At 42.0% G+C, this 27,007-nt stretch overlaps 1 protein-coding gene across 1 annotated transcript in view; it reads left to right on the plus strand.

The window, feature by feature from the left end:
• DEF6 (DEF6 guanine nucleotide exchange factor) overlaps nt 1-25,393 on the plus strand; it is a 1,409,598-nt gene extending 1,384,205 nt beyond the window's left edge. Inside the window, 1 exon segment of the mRNA XM_044076574.1 lies at nt 23,519-25,393. Within this exon segment, the coding sequence (XP_043932509.1) occupies nt 23,519-23,703 (185 nt within the window). The 3' untranslated portion in view covers nt 23,704-25,393.
• The last annotated feature ends 1,614 nt before the right edge of the window (nt 25,394-27,007 follow it).

Consider the following 27,007-nt stretch of genomic DNA (forward strand, 5'->3'; position numbering starts at 1 on the left):
GTCTTTCTTTTCCTGTTATCAGCTTGTGTCCGTTGAAGCGTAAGAAAAAAAATAAAAATGTAGTCCTCTGCTACAGCCCAAAAGACAATCTGAAATATTTATTGCTAAAGGAAAGCTTCATTCTATTAGATATTTTCATATTTATTTGTTTCCAATTAAAATGTGTAATTAGATTAAGCCAAGGATCTTAATACAGACATTCACCTATGCAAAAGTTAGAGAAAACATATCAGCTCTACATATATTATGATCTGTGTAAACACCCCATCCCCACATCAACATTCCAAGATTATAGCCTGTTAACTTAAATATGCATTTGTCTAGTCTTTTTTCTGTTTTTGCACTGTAATGCCTACATTTCTTGATATCAAAAAGAAGAGGAAGAAGGGAAAAAAAGCATCTGTTTAATAACTTTATCACATACAAGAACAATTAAAATACTTTATTATAAAGTATGCAATTTGTATTGTGAAAAGTTTCATAGAAATACTGTTCAGAACAGAAATTGTTCTACTTGGTTACCTTTTTACTTTGTCTTCTCTTGCCCTCAGAGGCCTTCCAAACATTAATGACAGGAAATAAGGAAACTGCTTTTCAGTTCTCCACAAGTTTAATGAAGTCAGCAAATGTCCACTCTTTCCAGTTATTCTTATACAGTTGTATTTCACAAATGCAGTTGATGCTTTGCAGTCTCATTTATTCAATAATTCTAGGTTGCTGGTGGTCTTCCTGTTCATCTCCATCTCTCATCTCCAGATTCCAGTTCAATTCCTGTGCTTTTCCCTGTCTCACAAGCATTTTCCTTTGGAACAGTGGAAAAGGTTTCACTGGCAAAGTCTCAATGTGCTTTATTATCAGAAGAATAAGAAGCAGAGTCCCCTTCTGCTTGATGGCTCATTTTGTGTTGGACAAACATTTATATTTCCTCCTTAGCCTGTTCTGCATCAAAAATGACTGATACTACAGGAAAAAGTATTTTGATGATAGCTGTATACAGCAGCTTGAATCTCACAACTGCCTCTCCTCATTATTACTGAAATAAATTTGTATCCAATGTTTTCAGCTCCATCTGGATTCATCCTGTGGGACTTCATATCAAAGTCAGATCCGATACTGTCCAATTCAAAAGTCTTCAGCCTGTTTTGGATCCACCTTCCTCACCCATAACTCCCCGCTCCTCCCTCAACACCCCAAATCTTGTTTGCTGCCATTTGTGTCTGCAGCTCTGTCTTTGGCTGTGCTTGACTTTTTTACTTTCAAGGAGTTAGAGCAGTGTTATTGCAAAATATTTTCTTCCCTTACCCTTGTAGAGTTGTTTGTACATGTTTTGATAGTTTTAGGTAGCTTTTAGTGTCTGGTAGTTAGTATAGTTTGTTCCCCTTTACCCTTCCAGCCCTTTTCCCCCATTTATCATTAGGCTCTTTGCTGTTTTTCCTTTAGTGTTAGTGTGCTGTAGTAGAGTTGTTAAATGGATATGGATTTTAAGAAATATGCTGCCTGCAGACACAAGTTGCCCTCCTAGGATGCACACCTAAAATGTGTGTATTGTTTGGGTCCAGGGCATCTGGATTCAGGATGCTTCATTTGTGAGAACTTTGGCTTGCATGCTCTCAACAAGCATAAGTCTAGGCTTGTTTTGAAAGGACTTTTACCCTCTGGCTTATATGTTTCTGCTGCTTCTTGTATGGTGACTTCTCCTCTGGCCCTCAAGATTGGGTCTGAGATATCCCAGCCTCGAGACACCAAGCAGAATAAATGGGAGTGTAAACAATCATCTTTGGCATCCACCTCTGGGCCTGCTCCCTTGAGTTCTTTGGGTCAGAAGTTCCCCTGACTTTCTGCTTCTCTGATAGCATCGGCACAGATATCAGCTCTGACGTATCGCAGCCAATCACCTTAAGCACCTAAATCAAACAAGATAGCCTCTCTGGCACCGAGCATTCCAATCCCCTTCCTTATCAAAGGGGCACCTTCAGGTAGGGTGGCTTCTACCTTTTTTCCTAACACTCCTCTTCATTTACTGAAGTCTTTATCATCTCTACCCAGATTCAGGACATCTCTGGCTCAGATCCACTATGTGGGGTCCTCTTCCCATAGACCCTGTAAGGCATCCTCGGTGGGTTCTTCCATCTTATCATCAAGGTCAGTGGGCTGCATCAGAACTACTGTTCTGGGGCAGCTGATCCTTTTTGCAGGCACAGGTGCAATTAGGCTGTATCCTCTCAGATCTAGGTCCTGCACTTGGATTCTTGGCTCCATCCTTTTTGGTTTCCTCCCTTTGCCCCTTCCGATCAGAGGTTTTCAGGGTGGGCTGAGTTTCCACCCTCTTTATATCTGACGGCTCGGCCATCTTTGGCGCCATCCTGTTCCTTGGTAGCCTTGACCCTGACTTGTTTGGGGCTTTCTGCATCTGGGAGCCGTGACACTGAAGCTGGAGTTTCTGGGTCAGGGTCAACGGTCCTTGCTTCTGGATCATCACTCCATCTCAGAGCTTTGGCTTTAGACAGCTTGGCTCTGATCTCAGTGTTTAGTCTGGGCTTGGCTTCCTCTGGTTTGGGGCTGTCTTTGGTACCCACTGGTTCTCAGCACCTCAGACACAAGATGCCCACATCTGCCTTGGCCTTTGACATTGAGAGGATGTTCTCTTCGAGAGAAGGGTCAGATGTCTGCTGCCGGCACTCCCGCCCTATTTTCCTCAGTTCCTGTAGCCAGTCATCAGTCTGCTACAGGACAGCCTGCATCAACCAGCCTACAGTCTGCCCCCCTTGGTAGAGCTTTCCGATTCTTCACCCTCCTCTCCGGCTTTGTCAAAATAGGAGGTTTTAGGGAAGAGAAAGTGCAAGAAAAAAACACTTGGTTTCTCCGGAGGAGTCTCTTACTGTGGATACTGAACTCATAGAAGAAGAGGGTTCCACCAAGTCCTCGAGTGATGACTCCTTTGTTGGAGCTACTTCTCTATTGCAGAGGCTGGACTGTTAAAGTGCCCTCTCTGGAGGAGTCATCTTTTCTGGAGGCTTTTGGCATAGACCCAACCACGTCTTGGATGGTTACTCTCCTGAATGCCCTGATAGATCTGGAATCCCAGAGGGTGTGGAAGGAACCTGACTTAGCGGAGCCTATCCCTGGAAATCTGGACAAAGCCCCCCCCCCCCGAATGATGGGCCTTATTAGAGTAACGATCCAGCCTTCAGTGCAGTTGTGGTGGTGGCAGACACCAAGAAGGAGATCTCAGAGGAGAACATCTTGATTCACCCCTGAACATGGAGTTGAAGGTGTTGAATCAATTAGGGAAATGATTCTGCCTCGTGTACTTTTGCTTTGCACTTAAGTTACTTATCTTACTTGACAAGTCTTCACAGGACCTAGTGTCTGAAGTGTCAAGTACTCTCAAGACATAGTTGTCTCCAGAGACTCAGAAAAGGCTAAAGACTTAGTTGTATACCTTTGTTTCCATTGCCAATATTTCAATGAGACTTCTCTAATCTCTAATGTGGCTGATGGAGCATCTAGAGCATCAGGCTCTAGGATCGCAGTGCAGCAGTATGCCTAAATGCAATTGGATCGCAGTGCAGCAGTATGCCTAGATGCAATTGGATCGCAGTGCAGCAGTATGCCTAGATGTGATTTATATAACTTTGCAGACAGCTTCAAAGCAGCATTCACCAGTGCCCCTTTTGATGGATCCTCTTTGTTTGAGCCCAAGGTTAAAAACACTTTGACAAGGAATGTACAAGATGGGAAGAATCTGAATGCTGCAGTACACTTTTCTGATTCCTAGAAAAGGTTCACCGAGGGGTAGAAAAGAGGCAAGTGTCTCTTTTTCAGAAAAGTTACAGATCTCTTCCCATATGTTCCTCCTGAGCATTTTGTCTGAGGTTGGGGGGAATTGTAATGGATGCCACCCCCATGGCAGAGACAGTCTGCAGAATCGGGGCTTTTGCAGGTTTTTTTGTGGTGGGCCCTTTTAGCGATCCTGAAGGGTTGCCTGACTGCTGTTCTCTAGAGGCAGATGGGAGTTGTCTAGCTCACCACCCAAAAGCTTGGAAGGCCATCATCTCAGATACCTGAGTGTTGATAGGGTCATAGGTGTTTGCTAGGCTAATGACCACAAAGGCCTTTTTAAGCCTAGCCATGCATCCCAAAGCTCTGACAAGTTCTGGTACACTTGATAAGGCAGGGGCCTGGGAGATGACCCATTTACAGGTTGCCCGAGTCCATTAGAGAGACATAGATGCCAAACCAGAGATGAATTTCCTGTTCCCCATGCATTTGTTCAAGTTACACTTGAATTGAGTTGTATCCAGAGGTTTTTCATCCCCTTTCTAGAAGTTCCAAACTGACACCCAAAACATCTCCCAGATATTCCACCCAATCAGAGACTGTATGCAGCAGCAGAGATCCAAAAGCTATTCACAAATCAAGTCATCCAGGGGGTCACACCAAACGAGATTCGAACTGGAGTCAATGCCAGATTTTTTGTCCCAAAGAAAACAAAGGACCTCAGACCAGTTTTGGATTTAAGCAGGGTAAATCAGTTTGTCAAAAAGACCAAGTTCCAGGTGATCATGGTGCAGTCCATCTTACCTCTTCTGAGGAAGGACAGTTGGATATGCTTGACAGATCTTAAGGGTGCTTGCCATCACATCAAGCTAGATTGACATTCCTGGAGGTTTCTTTGCTTCTGGCTCACAGCCCATCATATAAGTTCAGGGTCCTGCCACTTGGTCTCATCACAACCCCCCCCCCCCCGAGTGTTTACAAAATGCGTGGCAGTGGTCACAGCCTGGCTTTGGCTGCTAGGATTTCAGGTCTTCCCATACCTGGATGATTGGCTCCTCATCGCCCCCACAAAGGCATTGTTGATCTTACCCAATGATTCCTTACTCCAACTATGCAACAACTTAGGCATTATAGTCAACTATCCAAAATTGAGCCTTTAGCCTGTACAAATCCTACAGGTCATAGGATGTTATTTAGACAGTCTCTCAAATTGCCAGGCTCCCGAGCACCAGAGTTTTCAGTCTTTCAGGCCCTGTCAGTGCTTGCAACTCTGAAACCTCTGACTCTTGCATTTATGAAGCTTCTGGGTCATATGGCAATGTTGGTAGGACTGGTCTCTCTAGCAAGATATCACATAATGGTCCTTCAAGGGACTCTGGCCATTCAGTGGCCCTTCCTAACTTGTCCTTTGGATTTCCCCATACAGTTGACGAGAGTGTATCACAAGCAAATTCAATGGTGGTTACAGTCTCCCTTGTTAACTGAAGGAAGACCATTTGTAATTCATTCTGCTTCAGCCATGGTCACCACGGATGCTTCCATGTTAGGATGGAGGGAGGGGTCATTTCGAAGGGAGGAGGGTTCACGGGTACTGGTCTTCTGCAGGGGCCCATATTCACATCAGTGTTCTGGAGATGAGCGCAGTCCTCCTTGCACTGCAGACTCTTCAGGATGCTCTCCCGGGGGGGGGGGGGTGTTTGAGATAGACGGACACTATGTCAGTCATCTAGTATTTCAGCAAACAGGGGGAATGTATTCTTACCCTCTCTTTTGTTGGGAGGCCATGAGAGTTTGGTAGTGGGTGATCGCCTCCTGAGTGGTTTCTGGCAGCAGTGCATATCCTAGGGAAGTCCAACAGTCTGACTGACAGCCTTAGCAGGAACATTTTATTGCCTCATGAGTGATCCCTAAATCTGACAGTGGCAACTCAGATTTTTTGATGCAGGGGCACTCCATGTTGCAACGTGTTCACCTCCCCATCCATCAGCAACTGCAACAGCTATTACACCATTGTTTCCCCTCTGGATCAGTCACCCAGGGATTATCTGATGCTTTCTTGGTGCCTGGGACGACTTTATGCTTATCTTCCATTTCCTCTGATGGGAAAGTTTCTACAGAAAGCAGACCACTGCAGAGCTATAGTGATCCTCATCGCCCGCTTATGGCCTTGTCAGGTGTGGTTTCAATTCCTTTGACCTCTTCTGAAATACTCCGTTGGATACTGGATCCCATTCTGTATCTCATTTCTCAACCAGTAGGTCTGAATTCTCCCCAGTCTTCAGTCCTTCAAGTTGACTGCATGGTTTCTGCACTTCCCCTGATAGCCAGGAATCCCAAACTTTCACAGGCAATTGTTTATTTATTGTCCTCTTCTCAGAAGGAATCCACTGAAATAGTGTGTACCATTAAATGGAAAAGGTTTGTTTTGTGGGCAGAGGCTAAGGGACTCCAACCCCTTTTCTTCCCCTTTGTAATTGGTCTTGGTTTTTCTAGCTGAGTTGTTTAGCTCAGGCTCTAGCTTTCTTTTGTCAAAGTACAGTTAGCGGCCATTTCTGACTTTCACATCGGCAGAAATAGTATCCACATGGCTTTTGTGTAAATATCCAAGGCTTTTTTTAAAGGTACTTTTCTACTTTGACTTCCAGTACAGGATCCAGCCCCTCCCTGAGATCTGCCTTTCATTCTACAGGTTGTAACTTGTCCTCCTTTTGAATCTTCAGCCTCCTCTGATTTGAAGTGTTTGTCTTGGAAAACTTTTATTTTTGGTGGTGATTACCTCTGCAAAAAGGTTTCAGAGTTGCAAGTGTTTGATACTTCACCCCCCCCCCTTATTTCATGTTTATAAAGACAGTGTTTATCTTCATATGAACCTTCCTTTCTGCCTAAGGTAGCTTACAAGAATAACCTTAAGAGTTCAGTTTGGCTTCCTATGTTTTTTCCCAATTTTTCCAACAAAGGTGAATATCTTTTGCATTATTTAGATGTGCATAGACAATTATGATTCTATCTTGACCGTACAAAGTCTTTCAGGAAATTTAGTAAGTTGTCTCCTTTTCAAAATCTAGGCTGGGCTCTCCTTTGTCTAAATTAACTTTATCTAGGTGGCTATCTGATTTGTGTTCTGTTTGCATATTTCCTGAAGGTAAGACTCTTTTACACAGGCCTAAAGGTTATTCAACAAGGGCTGTAGCTACTTCTACAGCTTTTCTTTCTACAGTTCCTATATACAATATTTCTGCTGCTGCTACTTGGCTGGATCACCAAACTTATGTTGCATTATAAGTGGGACATTCAGTCTAGGTCCAGGACTTCCTTTGGCTCCACTGTGTTGCGTAATATCCATAGTTCCTCCCAAGGAATTTTCATGGCGGCTCTGTCCCACAGGTTGAATCCAGATGGAGCAGACCATATTGGATGCAAAAGTTATGTACTCACCGTAATGATAGATCTGTGTTGCCTGTCTCTGTCTGGCACAGCCTTCCTGCCCTCCCGCCCCCAGCCTTGTTGCTGACATGGCAAATCTTTCCTTCTGTGATAAGATATTGGAACTTGTTCATTCACCTTTTTTGGAGTTTCTCATTTCCCCTGGGTTGTCTCTTTCCAAGTTGTGGGAGATGTATTTTTCAGTTGGAAACGTTTTATCATCCTGTTTTAATCATGGGGCAAACTTGATCTCAGGAGATGATGGAAGGGCAGGGAGTTATGGGTAAGAAAGAAAAAGCAGAAACGGACTAAAGACTTAAACTGGCTGGTGTCTTATCTGAGTTGGGTCTGAATTCCCACAGGCTGAACCGTACGGAGACAGATAACATCAATCTTTCTTTATGTTGAGTACATAACTTTCATTTCTCTTATGCCTTATCATTTTCCACCAACACTCTACTGTCTTTAACTTTTATTACTTTTCCCTTTTTCCACATTTTTGTCAGGATCAGCTGTTTCTGCAGGTAGGTTTGCATCTTTACTAATGCAGGTTTTGGCTGCTTTCTCACGGCCAGGGTTGGAGCCACACCCACAGTGTACCCTTACAATTAATAGTTCCTGCTGTGGAATACCAATCATGTTGCTTATTTGTGCTTTCATAAAATTAATAGTCTGTTCCTTCTAGTTTCTCTGGTACAGCAAACAATCAAATTTTCCCTACATGCTCTGTCCTCTAATTCTACAATTTTTTGAAACATCTCTTCTTGAGTAGTCACATACTCAGCCAGCCTTTTCTTCATATCACCCTCTGATTTTGCAGTTTTATCAGTTCATTTGAATATCTGTTTAAAGTGTATTCTGTTTTTTCAGCCTTTTGTTTTTGATTTGATATACTTCAGTGTTTCATTTATTTTAATCTGCTCTGAGGACATTTGACTTATTTTTTCTATAGATTGCTGGATGCCATGACTTTGCACTAAAGCTGGAGCTTGACCTGCTTTTTGATGAACAGCTTCAGAATTTTTCCCAATCATTGAATTCTGTTCACATTTTCTGGTTGGTTTTCTTTCAGGCTCTCTTATTTTTTCGTTGCAGGCATCCAAGTAGTCTACTTACTAGCCAGTAACTGAATTTTACTTAAGCTGACAATATCACTGGCTGTTATTTCAGTTTGTTTTTATGCCTGGAGAGCTGAAACTATGCGCTTGATCAGTGTGCAGCCATCTTGGAAGTCCCATTTCGTACTGTCTACTTTGACCTGGCTAAGGCATTTGATGCAGTACTCCACTTGGGCATTGTTAAAAAACTTAACAGAATTAGGCATAAACCTCTATGTAATATGCTGGATAGACAAATGGCTCACAGATAAGACCCAGGAAATTAGAACTGGTGAGACCACCTACACAAAGAGGTCAGTTACCAGTGGAATCCCTAAGGGTTCCATGCTGTGCCTGCTATTTGGCATCTACTTCTCAGATGTTAAGGGCAATGTTAAAGGCCTCTGACTGACCAAGTTCACAGATGATTGCAAACTGGAAGCAGTCACAGAATCATCCCAAGACCCAAACATCTTACAAAAGAGGGTCTACCACTGACAAATCACTGGTGCCAAAGCCATGTCTTAAAACTCCATGCCAAGAAATACATCATAGTACCGTTTGTCAACTTTGCCCCCGTAGGAAATTACATTGATAAAACTCCCCTAAAACGTGACCCACAAGTCACGGATCTGGGAACACATGTAGACAGTAACCTGGCCTTTGACCAACGTGTGTCCAAGGAAGTAAGGAAATCCTTCTGTGTTACTCAACTTATAAGTAAGGGCATGGCATCTAGGTCCAGAAGTCATCATATCACTGTAGTTGGCCCTCAGAGTATAATGCCCCCTTTGATATGTACCTGACCAGCCACATGCAGCAACTGCAATGTCTGCAAAGGTTCCTTACAAAAACAATACAGGGTTTAAGCAGTGCCTTATGCAGATCGCCTCATCGCTCTGTCTCTATACTCACTCAGACAACTGAGAGGTGATCCATGCCTGGCATGCAAGGCATCCCTGGACCCCACACTGATGAGCCTTTTGTACATTCACAAAACAAACAGCATCAGAACTACTAGATCTAAAGACCTATATTTTGCTTGCAACTTAAATAGGGTATGCTAGATATATCTTAGAGAATTCCTATTCTCTGGAATAGGCTCCTCATCAGTGTGAAAGTCCCTTCCTAACCCAATTTAAGTGTAACTGGGACCATTGTATGGGAAATCGAAAATTCACCCCCAGGTCTAGTGCTAATGTCTCTAATGGACAGAAGCAGTCAGGAAATTGTCATAAACAATAACTCCCTGATACAAACATTTAAAACATGTAATTTGTGGGGCACATTTAGGTTGCATGGCTAGGCTTATAAAGGACCTAGTGGTTGTCCGCCTAGTATATAGCTGTGAACCTATGAAGGATCCATTACTACTGAAATATTTTTCTTAGACTAAAGTACATCTGTAGTGGCCTAAACACAAGAGGACAGGTGGCCTCAATAAAAATTATGTCAACTGTACTATGAAATGCCACAGATTCATATCTTAGTGGCTTGTATACCTGTGGAGTAAATTTCTCCTCTTGATTAAGCTCAGCCCATCAATCTGTACCCGCATGGGTAGCCAGACATTCAAGCATGGGCTTGGGGTGATGAAGTTCCTCAGTCGCTCATAGGCCTTGTGGTTGTTTACCAAGTATATGACCCCCTGAACCGTGTCAACTCAGGTTCCTTCAGTTTGTCCTTGTGTATCTATACTCGGACTTTTACTTGAAATAAATCCTGTTTTCATTCCCTGCTGTTGTAACCCTGTATGAATGTACTTTCATACAGTTTATTTTCTTTGTACCCTCCCTGTTGTAACCCTGTACGAATGTACTTTCATACAGTTTATTTTCTTTGTACCCTCCCTGTTGTAACCCTGTACGAATGTACTTTCATACAGTTTATTTTCTTTGTACCCTCCCTGTTGTAACCCTGTACGAATGTACTTTCATACAGTTTATTTTCTTTGTACCCTCCCTGTTGTAACCCTGTATGAATGTACTTTCATACAGTTTATTTTCTTTGTACCCTCCCTGTTGTAACCCTGTATGAATGTACTTTCATACAGTTTAATTTCTTTGCACCCTCCTTTTTGTAATTGTGTATTCTTAACTCTACAAATGCATAGAACTCCGTTGCTATCCAAATATTAAAGTTACAGCCTCACACACATCATTCTATCAGTATTCCCTTATAGTCTTCTAATTGTGTTTTTATTTTAAGAAGTTCTGTCTCCTGTATCTATAGGTACATACAGAGAGAGTTATTAGCCTAATCTTCCCCAATATTATCCTTTTGCCATGTACACGTTATTCTTTACAATACTGCAATCCCCCCCATCCACGCTTTAACAGACTTTCCAGAAAGCATCTATATCAGAATCCCTTCACCACTCTTCCATGCCAGATGAAAAAAATGTACCTCTTTCTGCTCCTCAGTCTTTCTTGTCCTATTGCTGAAAAAAGTCTGCTGTGCTGTGAGCGTACATCACCTTTCTCTGCCGTGAGCATACCACATCACCTTTCTGGGCTATGCCATGAGCGTACCACATCACCTTTCTGGGCTGTGCCGTGAGTGTACCACATCACCTTTCTGGGCTGTGCCGTGAGCGTACCACATCACCTGTCTGGGCTGTGCCATGAGGGTACCACTTCACCTTTCTGGGATATGCCATGAGTGTACCACATCACCTTTCTGGGCTGTGCCATGAGCGTACCCCACCAACTTTCTGGGCTGTGCCGTGAGCGTACCCCACCACCTTTCTGGGCTGTGCCATGAGCGTACCCCATCACCTTTCTGGGCTGTGCCGTGAGCGTACCTCATCACCTTTCTGGGCTGTGCCGTGAGCGTACCCCATCACCTTTCTGGGCGGTGAGCATACCCCATCACCTTTCCTGGCTGTGCCATTAATGTACCACATCACGGTCTCATTTTTAAGCTACTCTCATTGACACTGAATAATTTGAAGCCCTGTAACTTTTCCATCTTTGTTTCTTATTTTGAATTTTTGTTTTTATGTTCTTTCCCCAATAAACATTCTCCCCTTTACTTTTCTTCTTGACTGAATCAGTTTTACCTAGTGAAGGCTCAAAATGTCTTAACACTTTGTATCTGTTAGCCACAGCAGTCCCTAGAGAAAAAAATCCTTACATTTATAGCCTTGTTTTTCAAGTTTTTGTTGTTCAGTTTCTTTTGCACTAGTCCCTAGCCTAACACTCTTCCTACCACCTGTGTCTTCCTGCAAGATATACAGTTTGCAGCAATAACATGTATATCAGAAAGATTTTCATCTGTCAATATTACTTTTGTAATCTTGTGTTATACTCCACTGAGATCTTAAATGGGTTGTTTTTCCACATCTAGTACATTGAAAAACACATTACCAGTGGAATTCTTAGTTTTACAAATATTTCAAAAATCCTCTCAGACATTTCTTAGCTAACTGCCCTTTTTTTTTTTTTTTTTTTTTTTTTTTTACATATATAACATTTTGTTAGTTGGTATTTTACAATTCCTCTCCACCCTTTCAAAGTTACCACATTATCAGTATGACATATTTTACTTCTCGCCCTCCAGTCCATAGTTCAGTTTTATCAAATTTTGTGCATGATAGAGGATTATGACTGGGTTGCTGATCATAAACCAGCTTATTATGTGCTCAAGACATGGACGTCAAGAAATTCACCTGGAGAGTGAAGCTCAGGAGGTGAGTCTTAGCATCCATGTAGAGAACACATAAAAAAGGATATGACTGGAGACCCGATCATAACTCTGTAGTGTGTGGAGCTTTATCTTCCAATGTACTACTACTAAAACAACAGAAAAGAAAAAAAGAAGCACTGAGTGTTTTGTCAGCTTTCAGAACAGTAAAGCACCTAGTGAGAGTTAGTCAGGAAGGTAGTGTAACAATCCTTTATATTTACACTCCCCTTGGCATGCGTCTCAAATGTGCAGAGTTTCACAGAATTGTCCACATTTTCACACAATGTCCACATTTTCACTTCATATGTAAAGTTCCTCATAAAATATTTGGTTTTCAGACAAGTCACTGAGGATTGAGGTCATTAAATAATGACATTAGAGTTTCAGACTTTGTATCCTTCAGAAAATGCAGAAAAACACACATCCTGTTATTTTATCAACTTTCTAACTTTGTAAGAAGTGAGGAAACCAATACCAAGATAGACAACAGGGAGTAACAAATCACTGCTATCATTTGCTGGTCAGTAATGGCAGATTTGACTGCCTAGTGTGAGATCCGACCTTAACAGGTTAAGCAGGGGCTGCTTCCAATTTGTTAAGGTGGGGTCTCACTCTGTAGTGGTCCTTAACTGATTTGTTTTTTTCTGCACACCTGAGTGTAATCACCATGCTCCATGCACTACATATTTTTTCCCATCACCATGAGAAAACTGTAATATCTTTTTGCTCTAGTATTCAGTTCTAAAAGATATGAATAAATTTAGACCAATTTGGAGTAATTTCAAGCATAAATATCTCTCCATAAACAGATTGCTTTTTCCCCTTACTTTACTCTCAGAAAAAGTTAGTAGTCTCAAAAGCTATATGATACATATAGGTAGGCTGCTTCAAAACATGTATTACGGCTTATACCTGTTGTACTGCACTAGTTAACAACAAAATTACAAAAAATTGCATCAGTCAAGGAATGCTACTGCATTTCCTACATATGTGACCCTCACCATATTCTTTCCTGGTTGCATCTCAGCTTTCGGAGTTCATGAGGCAACTGTGGCAAACGTTCATTTTGCCAGTTTGGCTTAATATTCAAAAAAACTTTCTGTACCATTGAGCATGGCTCCAGCCTCATCACTCTGATTGTGCATGGCTCTGACCTCATCACTCTGATTGTGCATGGCTCTGACCTCATCAGTCAGATTCTTCACAGATCTGTCATCATTCTGCAGGGATGTGTCCTCGTCACTCTGATTGTGCATGGCTCTGACCTCATCACTCTGTGCATGGCTCTGACCTCATCACTCTGTGCATGGCTATGACCTCATCACTCTGACTGTGCATGGCTCTTACCTCATCACTCTGTGCATGGCTATGACCTCATCACTCTGACTGTGCATGGCTCTTACCTCATCACTCTGTGCATGGCTCTGACCTCATCACTCTGTGCATGGCTCTGACCTCATCACTCTGTGCATGGCTCTGACCTCATCACTCTGTGCATGGCTCTGACCTCATCACTCTGTGCATGGCTCTGACCTCATCACTCTGTGCATGGCTATGACCTCATCACTCTGACTGTGCATGGCTCTTACCTCATCACTCTGTGCATGGCTATGACCTCATCACTCTGACTGTGCATGGCTCTTACCTCATCACTCTGTGCATGGCTCTTACCTCATCACTCTGTGCATGGCTCTTACCTCATCACTCTGTGCATGGCTCTGACCTCATCACTCTGTGCATGGCTCTGACCTCATCACTCTGTGCATGGCTCTGACCTCATCACTCTGTGCATGGCTCTGACCTCATCACTCTGTGCGTGGCTCTGACCTCATCACTCTGTGCATGGCTCTGACCTCATCACTCTGACTGTGCATGGCTCTGACCTCATCACTCTGACTGTGCATGGCTCTGACCTCATTAGTCAGATTCTTCACTGATCTGTCTTCACTCTGCAGGGATGTGTCCTCATCACTCTGTGCATGGCTCTGACCCAGTCACTCTGACTGTGCATGGCTCTGACTCCATCACTCTGATTGTGCATGGCTATGAGCTCATCACTCAGATTCTACATGGATCTATCTTCACTCTGAATGGATGTGTTCTCATCACTCTGACTGTGCATGGCTCTAACCTCATTACTCAGATTCTGCATGGATGTTTTGTCATCAATGTGTATTGATCTGACCTCAGTCAATTCCTGTGCTGTTTCTTGCTGCTTGATTTTGTGAGCCCACTGGTGATTGACATACTTATTCTGTGTTGATTACATCTGTCATCTCCAGCTGCTACATTTCACTTTACTGTGGTTAAGTAGATCACTTCCAAGCACTGCATTTCCCCGTACTCAGCTTCAATTTGAGACCTCATTTGTTTGCTTCAGCATTAGATCAATATATCGATGCACTGCAGTTCCGATTCTGCACTCCAATCATTTCAGTATTCAAAAAGCTGGCCACTGCAATTCTACCATGCTGAAATGCTCTGATGTCGTCAGGAAATGCCATGACCACCATCCAATGTAAAAAGAGAAAAGGAACTTAATGTATTCCTTTTCTCATCAAAGCATATTTATATATTACATAATTACACATATTTTCATCAACTTACTTTTGTTTTGAACCCCCCAACTCTTTCTTCTAGTACTCAAACCTTGTTTTTCTTGACACCATTAAGGTTTCATTGTTATATAAAGTTTTTAAATCTTTCCTTCGTTAACTATAAAATGTGTCATTAGTTATATAACATATTTTCTATAATATATTCCATGCAGAATCATACCTAATGTAACATTTGTCAAACTTTAGTGCTTAAATAATTTGAAAGTATTTTCCTGAAAACATCTAGTTTTTACAGTGAACAAAACATAATGTTGTCCCTTCCGTACTGGAACTTTTCTATATATTATAGTCTTTTTTTATTTATATTTCATGCCTTCTTTTATGGGTTGTATGTTTAAGTTATTACCAGTGAAAATCATTTCATTCTGGTACAATCCTGTACCTATTTCTATGTTCTGAACATTCCTTTCCTTTTCTTCACGTCTGTCCTTTTCTCTTCAGTTTGTTGTTCCATAACCTTCCACAAAACTACTTTCTTTTGCATTGCTTTTATGTCATTTTCTTTTATCTTGTACTACTTTTATATCATATTTTTCTATCTGCGTTGGCAATGTTGTCAATGTCCTAGACAAATTTTCAGTAGTCACTATGAATACCATCTTAGATCTCCCCGGAAGGTAAGCTGCACCTAAGGATACGACTGAGTCAGTAAAAGTAGATACAAAGATATGATGGATGATGATGATGGAACAGTGGGGAAATTCAAGAAATGAGGAGGGGCTGGGATTTTGGATGCAGATCCTTGCAGAGAATAACAATAACCATACAGAATTATTATATTCATAAAGTCGCAGAAAGTATTCTAAGAAATAAGCCAACACAGGAATAGAGAAAGGAGATTCTGCCGATAAGGATGACTGCAATAAGGGGTACAGACAATAGGCAAGAGGGGGCTGGATTTTGTTAGAGAAAACTGGCAAAGGAACCAAAACTAAAGAGGGAATGGTGTAATAGAATGAGGAAAAAGCCAAGACCATGTTTGGACTGCAGGCTAGACTGCCTTCCTTATCAGGCATTGATATCTAAGTATAGGCAAAGAGAAAGGAATAGGGGAATCGTAAGTGAAAGATCTGCTCTGATAGAGTGTTTAATTGAAACTAGAATAGAAACTGCTGTTTAAAAAGGGATAATTTATAGGGCATATAAAATCAGAGGAGGTCAAAAAAGATTGGGAAGAGAAAGATTAGATGACCAGTTCACAAGGATGCAATGGAAAGACGTGTATGGCTCCCAAATATGCAACAAAAAATAAAAGGTTTAGGATTTTTGCTTATAAATGTTTGTATCGATATTTTTATACCCTGAGCAGACTCCAAATTATTTTTTCCTCAGGTAGATGACAGATTGTGGAGGTAAGATGGGGAAGAAAGAGGTAACAGGGAAGGTACAGTTGTATACACTTACCATAAAAGTTAGATGTCTGAGTGTATTCACTGTTGCAGTCATCACATTTGGATTATCCCTGCCAGGGTAGCCCTTGGCCGGCCCGAATACCAGAGACGTAGTATTTTTGCATCAGTTGCTGTCGCTTGAGGTCGTCAGTAGTATAAAGTAAGGCAGCCAATGCCATTACATCAGTTTTCCTTGCCCTAACCTGTCATGAGCCTCCAAGTAGGAGGCCAGGCTCTGGTGGAAGAACCCCACCAGTGGAAAATAAATACCAGTATGTCCCTTGTAAGAAAGGGAGAGCAAGGAAGACTGGTAACACAAGGAGAAAGGGAGGGAAACCAGGACTTCAACAGTGAATACACTCCAACAGCTACATTTATGGTAAGTGTACACAACTGTACTATGTTCTTAGTGTTTCACTGCTGCAACCATCACATTTGGGTAGATTCCCAAAGCTGAGGAAATGGGTGGAGGCAGTCAAGGAAGCTAGGGGCTGGCTAGTATGCCCTGCAAGACTGCAGAGGCAAACCCTGCCCTGGATTTGGTGAAGACAGGCAGGTGGTAATGCTTGATAAAAGTGTGAACAGATGTCCAGGTGGCAGCCTCCAGGATGTCCCTGGTGGGGATTCCTCTGAGGAAAGCTGCAGAGGTGGAGGCTGCTCTGGTGGAGTGTGTCCTGACCCCCTTGGGGGAGGCTTTCCATGCTGTTTGTAGCAGAAATGGATGCAGTGTGCTATCCATTTGGAAATGGTTTGTTTGAAGATAGCTTTGCCTTCTGCCCCTGTAGCAAAGCTAACCAGCAATTGATCAGACTTTCTGAAGGATTTAGTTCTGTCTAGATAGAATCTGAGCTGTCTGTGCACATCCAGAGAGTGAATAATCGTCCCCCCTTGTTCTGGGGATTAGGAAAAAAGGTTGGCAAATGAATGGATTGATTGAGAGCTACACTGGAGACCACCTTGGGCATGAATGATCGGTTAGTTCTGAGGGATACCCTGTCTGCATGGAAGGTGATGAAGGGTTCCACAGCCATGCGTGCTTGCAACTCAGAGACTCTTCTGGCTGAAGTGATGGCCAGAAGGAATGCTGTCTTCCAGGAGAGAAATTTTAGCTCTGCAGAGGAAGCTGGTTCAAAAGGGGGCAGGGTGAGCTTTTCCAATGCAAAGTTAAGGTCCCAAGCTGGTGGTGGTGCCCTTCTGGGTGGCCTCAGGTTGCTAGCCCCTGTTAGGAACTGTTTGACCAAAGGGTGTGAGAAAAGGGGCTTCTCAGTGTGAACATGAGCAGAAATAGCAGAGGCATGAATTTTTATAGAGGAGAAAGAGAGGCCACTGTGTAGTAGGTCAGCTAAGTAATCCAGGATGAAAGTGAGGGAGGGCTGTGCCATATTGGCTGCCTTAGCCTGGATCCAGATGCAGAACCTTTTTCATTTATCAACATAAGACTTTCTGGTGCTAGGGCATCTGGCCTCATGAATAACATCCAGAACCTGATTACTGAGGTTGGCAGATTGGTTCGGGGTTAGGGAATAAGCCAAGCTGCCAGATTGAATGTCTGCAATTGGGGATGCAGGAATTCTCCTTCCCTCTGGGTCAGGAGGTTTGGAATCTGAGGAAGATGCCATGGAGGCAGCGGCGACAGGCTGCACAGCAAGGGGTACCAGTGTTGCCGGGGCCAGTCTGGAACTATAAGAATGGTCCTTGGTCTTTCCTCCCTTATTTTGAGCAGTACCCTGGGGATGAGAGGTAGGGGAGGAAAGGCATAGACCAATAGATTGACCCAGGGGAAGGACAGGGCATCCACTTTACAAACCATGCAGTGATGCTCCCTGGTGCAGAATTTGCTGAGCTGATGGTTGGTGTGGGAGGCAAAGAGGTCGACCTTCAGAGCTCCCCATTTTTGAGTTATTAGGGTGAAGGTACTTCTGTTGAGTTGCCACTCGTGTGGGTCCAGAAGATTTCGGCTTAATTGGTCTGCCAGTGTTGAGAGAGCCTGGTAGGAATTGTGCTAACAGGTGTAGTTGTATGGCAGAGGCTGTGTGCCAAAGGGTCATGGCCAGCCTGCATAGAGGGTAGAAGCGAGTCCCTCCCTGCTTGTTGATGTACCACATCACAGTGGTGGTGTCTGCTTTGATCAGGAGAGCCTCTGGAGAGAGAAGGGGCTTGAAAGTTGTCAAGGCGTGCTGCACAGCCATCATCTCTTTTTGATTGATGTGCAGAGGGATTTGCTGTGGGCTCCATTGGCCCTCTGTGCACCTGCCATCCAGCTGTGCACCCCAAGCATAGTCTGATGCATCTGTGGTGAGGGTCTGGGAGGTGTGTGGTGGGGAGAAAGGTAGTCCCTTGTTGAGGGAGCATGCTGTTGCCTACCAAAGAAAATCTTTTCTGAGGCAAGGAATTATAGGTAGAAGAGTTTCCAGGTATTGAGAGTTTTGACACCAAAGGCTCTTTAGGTACCATTGAAGTTTCCTCATATGCAGTCTGACATATGGAATAAGTAGTATGCAAGATGCCATGAACCCCAGAGCTTGCAGGATCTTCCTTGCAGTTAGCAGGCGCCTGGTGGCTAGTTGAGAGAAGTAGGTTGTGAGGAAAATTAGTTTCTCTGGTGTAAGGTATGCCATCCGGGATGCTGTGTCCAGACTTGCACCCAGGAAGATTATCCTTTGCGTAGGCACCTACTTGGATTTCTGTTCATTGATTGTGTACCCTAGAGAGGTTAGGAGGGTCTTTACAAAGGCCAGGTGCTTGAGCAGCATTTCCTGGCTGTCTGCCTGAATTAGGCAGTCGTCTAAGTATGGGTAAATCTGAATATTTCTTTGTCTGCAAAAGGCAATGGCTGGAGCCAGACATTTTGTGAAAACTCTGGGAGCAGTAGATAAGCCAAAGGGAAGTGCAGAGAATTGAAAGTGTTGAGATCCTGCCCTGAAGCAGAGATATTTCCTGTATGATTCCCTGGTAGGAATGTGAAGGTAGGCCTCTTTTAGATCTAGGCTGGCTAGCCAAGCGTCCTTGGAGAGCATGGGTAGCAGCTGCATGAGCATTTTGAATTTTGGGATCACTAGGAAGGTGTTTAGAATGGATAGATCAAGGATGGGGCGCCAGGTGCCCTCTTTTCTGGGTACCAGAAATAGTCTGGAGTTGAAATCTTGCCCTATCTGTTCTGCAGGAACATGCTCTACTGCCCTCATAGAGAGCAGGGAAAGGATTTGCTTTTGAGCCTCTGCCCACTGATTTGGAGGTAGATCTGGGAACCCTTTTAGGGTTGGAAGGGTGTGGAAGGAAAATTTGTATCCCTGAGACACAATGTTCAGAACCCAGTGGTCCTTGGTAATGGTGGCCCAGGTGCCTGAGTGAAAGGAGAGTTTTCCTCGTAGGGATAAGTGAAGGTGGGCAGAGGGAGGAGGTGGAGGAGTTGAGTCATTGTGAGTTCTTACCATAAGGGGGTGGCTTAGAACTCCCTGGTTTTGAAGTGGAGGTAGTCCACTGCTTAGATCTCTGCATTCCCTGTGGCTACTGTCTGCGGGGTCTGTTTCCATGGGGCCTAGGCTGGGCTGGTTTACTGGGAGCAGGAAAGGACCAGTGTTTGGAGGGACAATGCCTGCTTAACCTAGGGGGCTGGACCTGCAAGAATTCCTTGACTGTTTGCATAGATTTTGCTTTTTCTTCCATCTTTTTTAAGACCTCTTCTGCCTTAGTACCAAATAAGTTATGTTTGTACAAGGGGGCATCCAACAATTTAGATTTGACGTGGTCTGGCAGGGGCTGTTCCTTAAGCCATGAATGCCTTCTAATGACATATTCAGTGACTACTGCCCTGCAAGAAGCTTCTAGGGCATCAAAACCACAGTGCAAGGTCTATTTGGTTACTTGACTTGCAGAATGCATTAACTCTTGTAAATCTTTAGATTCTGCCCATGCAGGAGAGGAAGACATTTTTGGTTTAAGGAGTTCCAAGGTATGTTGCTGAAATTTCAGCATATGGAACTGACAATTTAGTGCCCTGATAGCAAGAGTAGCTGAGGTGTATACTTTTTTACCCCATCTGTCCAATCCTCGGGAATCCCTGTCTGAGGAGGTGGGATTCTTAGCAGAGCTTGCTTTAATCCCTTTTGGACCTTGAGAAATGACCACAGGGTCAGCTGTAGGATTTTTAAAAAGATATGTGTGTGAGTCAAGGGACTCTGTAGTACCTGTCTGTTTTTTCTGGGTGCTGGAGGAAGGGCGTCAGGAGTCAAGCTGGATTCGAGGAAAACATCCTCCACAACATCCAGAACTGGGGGGATGGCCAAGGGTCTGTGCTGTGTAAGATCTAGGAATTCCTTGAGTCTCTTTGTAGACTGAGGGTAGTCCTGACTCTCCCATTAGAAATGCTCCCTTAAAGTATGCAAGGTTTTCACAAAGGAAAAATCCTCTGGGGGAGAGGCTGAAGGACTGGAATCCTCTGCATCAGAATCCTCATAAATGGAGAGGGGTTGCATGTCTTCATATTCAGATGCATCAGATTCATCTGACTCTTGTTCAGACATAACTACAGGGGACAGATCTCTTTTCCTTTTGGAGGGGCTAGCTTGGCTTCCCCTAATCAGCATGATAAGGTCTTCCGCCATTTTAAGCAATGGAGACTGAGGCAAGGTAGCAGGCGCCTGAGAGTGGGTCTTCAGTTTCTTGGGTGTGGTTCGTACCCTGGGCCTAAGAAACTCAGTCGTTTTTGAAAGAATGGTAGTCGTGAAAGAAGATGTCGGTTTATGTCGAGATTCTGTAGTGCGAAGCACTTCCTCAGAAGCTGGTGCCTGCTCAGCGGCCCCGGACCCATCCAAGGTAAAGACGACTGCAGGATCCTTAGTCGAGGAATAGTTTTGCGGCATACCGGACTCCAAAAGTTTCTCGATAGTGGCCTGCAAATCAACAAAAGCAGGCATCAGGGGCTGCAAAAGCATCTCACTGAGTACCAGGGAATTGATGACTAGCTTAATGGAAACGTCTTCGGTAGGTGTGGACCTGTGCAGTCTGTTTCTGTGTTTATCTCTATATTTTTTCAGAAGATCTGCTGTCAGATGGCTTACCGAAGCCGTATCTGAATTCGAAGACTGTAAGCGAAAATATCTGGCTACAATAAGGGCCCAACGATGGATAGTTCTGGTGTTGAACAAAGCACAGAAGTGACAACAGGGGACATCGTGGTCTGGACCTAAACAAGTGACACAGTAAGAGTGGAAGTCTTGGTGTGGTATTTGCTTTCCACAGGTGAGACAATGGGGTACTTAGCTTTAGAAGACTTCAATTCGGTAGACGAAAACAAAGGTAGCGGCCGAACGGCACTCGTGTGAACTGCTTCTGCTTCGGGCTCCACAGCAAGAAAGACTGATGTAATGGCGTCGGCTGCCTTACTTTATACTACTGATGACCTGACGCCAGTCCTCAAGCGATAGCAACGGGCGCAGAAATACTAAGTCTCTGGTATTTGGGCCGGCCAAGGGGCTACCCTGACAGGGATAACACAAATGTGATGACTGCAACAGTGAAACACGAAGAACATCATATGTTTTGGGGAATATAATGAGTTGGCAGACTAAAAATTTTCTTTTCCAAACAGGAGAAGAGGCACCCTGCACAGAAACTAATAACCACAGGAAAAATGGGAGCAACACTTGCCTCAACCAGGAGCACTTTCCACCAGCAAATGATACCCGGAAGTCCAAGGTTCAGTAAAACAAGCGAGTTTAATAGAAATGTTGAGCACTTTCGTCCAGTAATATTAAAGTGAACAACTTCAGAATATAACTTCCAACACTACACCAGCCTTTTATATAATTGAGTAAAATCATGTGACTAATTACCGTAATAATTTAATCAGAAAAAAAAAATCACATTTTAAATTAAAACAATTGTAGTTAAATAACACCTTAAGCTATGTCATTCCAAAACAATTCCATATATGGTATTATAACCTTAGCAGCACATTATTTCAAAATATGCTAAGAGACAGCTCATACCATTGTGTATACTAGCATTTATGTGTATTTGCCATAAAAGTTTTCTATATTCAAGCCTAAGCTTTCAAGGACCAACCTTTGGGTTTATGGAAACCTTTTCTAAAACAAAAAATAAAACTCGTTCTGAATATACTTCAGCTTAAGTTTATACAGTGCGTTACTAGTATTCAGACTCTGGATATCAAAGATAATGTTCCTATATCCTGTTTCAGTACAAGTTCTGTTTTTCTCCATGTTATAGGAATGGTAATGATTACAAAACGCTAGGTAAATGACCACGGATGTATTATAGTCGGAATTAATGTTCAAATTAAATTCAGTATCGCATCTTTTTAGTTTAAGACACTGTCCCTCAAAAATATACTTCTACTGACTGCAAGCTCCACACATTTTCTTACCCATATTTATTCTACCATTTACAGACCTCTTACTCCCTTGTTCAAGTTTCTTTTATATGTAAACTGTAGACTTTAAAATTTCCCTTTAGAGTACTGTGTCAGAAATATTGGGTGAGTAAATGTGTATAACTAAGAAAGTGATTATTTTTGAGCTGGGATACAGGATCTGAATTACATAGCTATAGTAAGGCCTTTTTGAGTCTAATTATGGTGGCTGCCTAAAAGCAATTAGTAGAAAATGGAATCAAAGTGTAAAGCAACTGTATTTGAAATATTGAATATTGTAACAGGGATAAAATAACTGGAAGTGGGATCTTTAGAAAAGGCTCAAGCAAATTGCATACAAAGAGATGGATATTATGAGAACAATGCATGCAGAATACTGCTTTGGAGGAGGAGTGAATTGATGACAAATATACAAAATAATGTATGTGTGATTTATACTGTTTGCAACTGGGACTATGTTAATATGATTTGTTTTGTTTTATGTAAATGTATGTTTTCCTAGGTCACAAATGATAATTCAGAAAATATGTTAAAAATAAAAATGATAAACAACAAGCCTGAGGCCACCAGACATCGAGAATAAGTAAACGTACCCTGTGCAGTTACGATGTAGCGGTTTTATCAAATGAGCCACAGTCCGATCATTATTCAATGCATTAATGGAATAGATGGTTACAGTTTTGTAGAGAGGGAAAGAGGGAATAACCTACCTCCTACAATTTGTTGTGCATGCAGAAGTCAAGGAAATGCTCCCTAGTCACACACCACATGCATGAGAATGTGTTTGTGTATGCCCATGAGCGTCACACATTCATACACAATGTGCACACATACACACCTTTCTGTTTTATTTCTGAATTTGGATTGTTTTTTTTTGTGTGTAAACCCATCATAGCACAGTGTTCCAAGATGCATTTCTGCTTGACATTATTAACATGCATTGTATCACAAGAAACCAGTGTGAGGAATGAATGATGCCTTGATTTTACTTTGTAACTTAATTTTTGTTCTAATTTTGATTGCACTGTTTAGGAATCTGTAATTTCACCTTGTTAATAGATGTTAAAGCATGTATTTTTATAAATGTTTTTTTTTATATTCTCTGATTAGTTATGTTGTTTTTGACAGACAAAAGGCCACCATCAAGTGGTGGGTATCCTGGATTCCGGGCACCAATTACACAAAGGGATTCACTAAGACTAAGGCAAAAACCAGACAACTTGCCCAGTGAAGACAGCAAAGAAAATGTGAATAATACTATTACAAATCACCTGCTGAAGTCTAATCGGATGGACACGGTGCTTGCAGATTGACAGAACATGCATGGTGTCCAGTTACTAAAATGCCTGTAGACAAAAGGACATACTGGATGAAGCCAAATTGCCTTTAGTTACCTTCGTCCAGCTCTTAGCCTTGAACTCTGGCATCATGCCTTTGGCTCCTGAGTGCTGCTATGTAAGAGGAGATGACCAAAATAACCACCAGTTTACAGTTTGGACTTTATGCTGGTGCAGAACTGGCTAATTATATTAGCAGCACGCTGTAGCCACGATATTTTTTTCCTATTACTTTCTGTCCTTTGGATGGTTTTGTCTGGGTCTGGCTTGTACCAGGGTTTTCCATGTTAAAAGAAACCAGACTTGGAGGAACGTGTACTTGAATGAACATTGCAGACTCAGATGTTTTGAGAAACTGAATAGATTTTCCCGTGGTGTACTATTACTACCAGCTATGGTCTCTGGAAGTAACAAACATTGGCATAGGCTAGATTGTAATAACTTGTTTTATATTCGACATTATGATTCTGACAGTTGGAGGTGGCATTTCATTTCTTCCTCATTGATAGCCATATCCGGAGTATTTTAATGAATTTCAGTGAAGGTTGTTCAGATTTCTGGGATAGATGGACTGAGCTCTCAGGTTAACAGGACTCCTTTGGCATGTAGAATGCTGTCTGCCTATAGTACCGCCTTCATACCCTGATTATACTTGTATAAATGTCTGATTTTGCATCCAGGATAAAAAGAGCAGCCTTAGGTCAAAGGAGAAGTGCCTTCTTCTGGAAGTAATATGTACAACGATGGTTAAAAATTGACATTATCCCAAGTCTTTGTGCCTCAAGTGCTGAACTGAAGACCATTTCTGATGTTGATGCCTTATGTGTTTACACTGTGCTGAGCTGAAGGGGGGATATCTGAAGACCATTTCTGATGTTGATGCGTTATGTGTTTACACTGCGCTGAGCTGAAGTGGGAATGTGCTGATATTCTTTTTCTTTTATTGCCTTATGATAATATACATGTTTTTGCTTCTTCCCCTAAAAGGTTATTTGCAGGTGATTCTTTTCAGAAGCATGATGTTAGCCACATGGATGTGATGCACCAAAGCATCACCAGTAATATTAAACTCGCTACAACCATATTGTTGATTTCATATTCTAAACCTCACACTCTACTGACTAAAATGATTTATGCAAACAGTACTCCTTCTAAAGCCTTTAACCTATGGGCACATTGGTTGTAATTCTTCTGTCTCTGTTAATCTGTGTTCAGGAACTGCCTCAGGCCTGGCTGTGGTACCTTTGTACACCTTTATTTCTTGAGGAGGTGGATTCTAACATCACCCCAAACCCTATCCCCAATGTTCTGTTTATGTCCAGAGTTGGCTTCTGTATAGGAAACATTCTACCTGGTTCCTGATCTTGTATTCCAAAGTTCTAAAGTTTACCATTCAGCGCTACAGAGCCTATAAGTAGAGGTACTGTAGGGGTCCAATCAATTAGAATGGTGCAGATCCATCTGTCATGAGATGTTGGCCTGGTGTGACCTTAGGGATATAAAGTAGAATGAATCAATGTGAATGAGTATAGTCATGAATCCTGGCATTTGTCATTGTAAATGACTTTCTGTTGTGTCACGCCTGAGCACATTATGTTATTCAGGCAGTGTTCCTGGTATGCAGGCAGTGCATTTAGCACAGGATATTAAAGTACACATACTCTTAGTCATTTGAATACTTGGTTCATAACTAACACCAACGTCTTAAAAATAGTTTCTGAATCTTACATATGAGTGCATTTGAGGCATGAATACTGCAGTTACCATACAGAACTAACTAAGCCATGTTTTGATGAGCTAACTAAGCCCTGTTTTGATGGGCAGACTTGTGACATGTGATTTTTAGATATGGGCAGTGCAGGGTCAGAGTGCCTTTTCAGGGGTATGAGAAGGTTTCCAAGTACCTACAGGATTTGTGGCACCATATATTGGCAATGCTGTATTAAGTCAGTTGCAACTATTGCATGGTGTAAATTTATATGAATCCTTTTGATTTAAACTTGACAAATGAAAAACCAGCACAAAAAGCTTCATAACTGGGTATCAGATACACAATGTATATTATGTAATGCAAAGACACAGCCAGCATTGCACATGTCATGAGTTCTTGTAAAAAAATTAGAATTGCAGTACAAAGGGTGTTGTCAAGCACTAACAATTTTAAGTTGTATGTGCTGTAAATAAGTAATGCCACAAAACCCATATATTTTGGAGGATAGTAAAACTCTCATATTCAGTGCTCAGTGCTTACAAACCAGACTCACAGCATACGTTCTTGAGTGGTAGGAGTAACTTGCTCCAACACAATGCTTCAGGTTTTCAGTTATTTGACATTAAAATCAGAGAGTAAAAAGGTCAATAAAGCCAACCCCCACTTGGCTGGAATGTACTCACAGAGACTTAAAAAGAAAAAAAAGTCATTCACATTTAGAAACTATATAGCTGAAACACTTGATGTCCTTAAGGGCTCATTTGCATATATTCCATGAGCCTCTATTACAGGAGGTTTAAGGTATCACACAGTGAAAACTCTAGCTTGGCTATTTTTTCTTATAATTTTTATTATTTGATATTAAGAAAATTTCAAAACCTAAGCTGTTTGCTTTTTTCTGGTATATGCTGTAAACGTTGGATGGATACCATGCAGTGAAACAATACAAGATTACAATGATAAATTCTAATTTAATACAATACAAGATTACAATGATAAATTCTAATTTAATACAATACAAGATTACAATGATAAATTGTAATTTAAGATGGTATAATTGCAAAATATTGTATCCACAAGCTTATTAAGTGTGTGACACACCATGTTCCATACTTGTTCTCTTCCATGTCTTAGCATGAAACAGTTATACTGTCTATATGACACAGGCTGAAATTCAGTTCCAAGCTCCCAAGTTTGAATCTTATTCTAAAACATTCTTCCATTGCATTATTTAAAAGCCAAGTGTTTCAGTCGGTTTATACTCTGGTATTGCAGTTGTCTGATCTTAAGAGTTCCAAATAGAAGTATATATGTAAAAAATAAAAGTGTGCCTTTCTACATCTAGCAATTCAAATTACAACATAGAAGAAAGCTTACATATATATATATTTTATATACTTGTGTGTGTACACACACATAATCAACTCTAGTTTGTCAGGCAAACTTGGGTTACATATATGCATTCTAGCAGAAAATATAACCACTTAACTGCGTTCTTGCAGAAATTAAGTTGAATATATGCTTTCTGCATTGTTTGACCATAGAAGTTAATAAACCCAGCTATAACTC

The sequence above is a fragment of the Protopterus annectens genome, chromosome 7.part0 (assembly GCF_019279795.1).
Source record: "Protopterus annectens isolate FY-2018-M chromosome 7.part0, PAN1.0, whole genome shotgun sequence".
Lineage (NCBI taxonomy): Eukaryota > Metazoa > Chordata > Ceratodontiformes > Protopteridae > Protopterus > Protopterus annectens.